Source organism: Pollicipes pollicipes, unplaced genomic scaffold, assembly GCF_011947565.3.
Source record: "Pollicipes pollicipes isolate AB1234 unplaced genomic scaffold, Ppol_2.1 Scaffold_4740;HRSCAF=5597_pilon_pilon_pilon, whole genome shotgun sequence".
Lineage (NCBI taxonomy): Eukaryota > Metazoa > Arthropoda > Thecostraca > Pollicipedomorpha > Pollicipedidae > Pollicipes > Pollicipes pollicipes.
Window position 1 is genome coordinate 7089970 of NW_023596545.1, and position 2793 is coordinate 7092762.

Here is a 2793-nt window from a genome sequence, read left to right on the forward strand (position 1 = left end):
GACACGGTGCCCCGCACAGCGCGCAACTTCGCCCAGCTGGCCAGCACCGGCGCCGAACTGGGCGGCCAGAGAGGCGGCTACGAGGGCAGCCCCTTCCACCGCGTCATCAAGAACTTCATGCTCCAGGGTGGGCGTTGCGTCGGTCAGGCGGACTGAGGGCCCCCCCCCCCCGACCCGGGCCCGATTGGGGTCTCTGGGTTGGGTCGGCGACCAGTGGAGGACCATGAGATGTGACCTCCGACGTGGTTTGGGGTCCACGTTTTTGCCCCAGGGCGTTGCCCTGCCACGACTTGACCCCAGCGTTGGTCTCCGGCCGGTGTTGGCGGCCAGCTTTGGGCAGGAACTGGCCGTGCCCTCAGCGTAGTTCATTGGCCGACGTGTCGGGTTGGGGCCGGTCTACGGCTGGTGGTTTGGCGGGCGCGACTGGCGTAACGGTATCTGCGCGACCCTCTGTGCGGCCCGTCCGCCGAACCGCTGCCGCTCCCGCCGCTCTCCATTCACCCCTCCCCCTCGGCTTGCTCAGGCGGAGACTTCACCAACCGGGACGGCACGGGCGGCTTCAGCATTTACGGCCGCTCCTTCGAAGACGAGAACTTCAAGCTGCATCACACGGGCCCTGGCATACTGAGCATGGCCAACTCTGGGCCCGACACCAACGGCAGCCAGTTCTTCATCACCACTGTCCCCACCAGCTGGCTGGACGGCAAGCACGTGGTGTTCGGAAAGGTAAGGCCGCTGGCCGCGGCGAGCTGTCCCTCTCGGGCAGGCCGCAGCAGCGCGACTCTCGCCAGCGGTCGCGGTTGGATGTCGGGGTCGATGGCCGTGAGGCTATTGCCTGTTGCGAAGGGAGACGAGTTTCCCGAGCTGTTCTGTCTATGCTTGCCAGTGCTGTATGGGCCTGGTGGTATTCGCTCTGGTTCACTTCTGAGGGCGACTTCCTGACAAGACGCGTTTTTCCTCGCCAGGTCACCCGGGGCATGGATGTGGTGCGCAAGATCGAGTCTCTCCGTACCAACAGCCGGGACCGGCCCGTCCAGGACGTGCTCATTGCCAAGTCGGGCCTCGTCGACTCGGCGCCGTTCGAGCTGGACCTCAGCGCCGCCTCCAAGTAATGAGCGGCGCGAGTGCGTCTGGCCGCTCGGCGGGTGGTCCCTGGCGGGGCCGGCGCTTCGCTGGGCGACCGGCCGCCGCCCGCGCCTCCGCCTTGGCTCGCAGGGCACGAGATGCTTATCGCTGCCGGGTCGTTCGGAATCTCCCGCTCTCAGCTCTTGGTTATTGACGACGGCATTCCGTGACGGGGAACTGACATCATTCAAAACAAAAAACGTGTAAATACATGATTTACCACTGGGCTTGTGTCGAAGTGATGTCGTCGTAGATCTTTGGCTGCGGTGCATATTAACGCATGCATGTGGTCTCCTCCCTTTGCATGCTGCAACGTTCCTGGCGCTGCTGCGAGCTTGACTGAGAGGTCCCATGCCGCTGCGATGTTGACGTGCCACCTACATGGCGCACTCATGCGTTGCGCTATCGGACGGCGGCATTTGTGATAGCAGACTTGACTAATCCCCCATACCAGAGGGTTGTCTACCCAGACGTGGTCTCCGTAAAGAGGTAATACGCAATCTATGTGTCGTCCATGTAAACGGCGAGACTTCACCGCGTTCAGTACCGGAATACTTGCCTTGTGCGGAATCAGCTGAAACACGAGCGGCGTAGATCGTTAGTAGCGCTTGGGTGGCGTAGGCATGGAGCATGCTGATGTTATAACGGCGTCGCGACATGGGCCGTTGTGGTGGGCGCTAGGCCGTGTTGTTACTCGATTGCGCTGAACTTGGGCCCTCGTGCAACGCGACCCCAAGCTCAGAGACATCTTTCGAAATCTAAAAACTTGCTGAGCATGAATACTCGCATTTGTGAGTCGCCTGGTGAACTGGCGGCGGAGGCAACAGTCGGCTGTGGGAGCGTGTACTGAATACTCTATGGCCCTCCCCCAGTTGTAGCATGAACACTGCCAACAACGCGTCTGTGATACATCCTGCCTGGAACGTGGGACCACTGTTGCTTTTCTGGAATCCCTCTAAGCGCCGTACTACCGCCAAATGTCAAATACATGGCTCTGGCAGGCTATATGTGTAGACCATGGTCTCACGCTTGAAAGAACTCGCCGAGAGGACCAACATATATTTCGGCGGTGTTCCATACGCCAGAGGCGGATGGCCCGCGCCAGCGCTCATTCTGGTGCGGTGAGGAGCCAGCTGACGCTCGCTGGCTTGTGGGCCGACTTGTGCTCGGTGCCGCTGTGATGCTGCATTGGTTCTCGCCTTTACGCAGAGGCCTTCGACTGGAGGGAATGACAACAGGACTGGCGATGAGGGCCAGCTGTGGATGTTTTTGAGCATTTGTCGCCTGTGCGGAGCATGGGAGAGAATGTGACGCCTTTAGCTACCTACCTGAGCCGATCGTAGTTCGCTCCGCGCGCTGTTTGTAGGCCTCATGTAAGATGTTCGCACCACATATCGGTCTTCTTGAGTGACAGTGAGTGACTCACTTGGGTGAGTGAGTCTTCTTACGCTGATATCCGCTCTCGCGAGATTGCTTAGTGAGCGTGCGACGCTTTCAAATCTGGGTTTAGTACAAGTATGAAGAAACAGTTTTCTATCCTGGTAGCATCTCAACACCGGAGAAGAGGCAGCAATGCTGTTTCAATTCTGTTAATGCGCTGCGCGCGTCAAGGTGGTCTTGGTCGGCTTTTTCCGAACCACTACCTCGACCTACTTTATTACGGGTCAC

General features: G+C 59.6%; 1 protein-coding gene across 1 annotated transcript; it reads left to right on the forward strand.

Annotated features, from left to right (window-relative positions):
- Window positions 1-2128, forward strand: LOC119097920 (peptidyl-prolyl cis-trans isomerase A2; the record flags this gene model as incomplete). The annotated part of the gene is given in 3 exon segments (XM_037220866.1): window positions 1-127; window positions 524-726; window positions 966-2128. Coding segments are annotated over 3 exon segments (477 nt in total), but the record flags the coding sequence as incomplete, so codon positions are not given.
- Window positions 2129-2793: the final 665 nt, after the last annotated feature.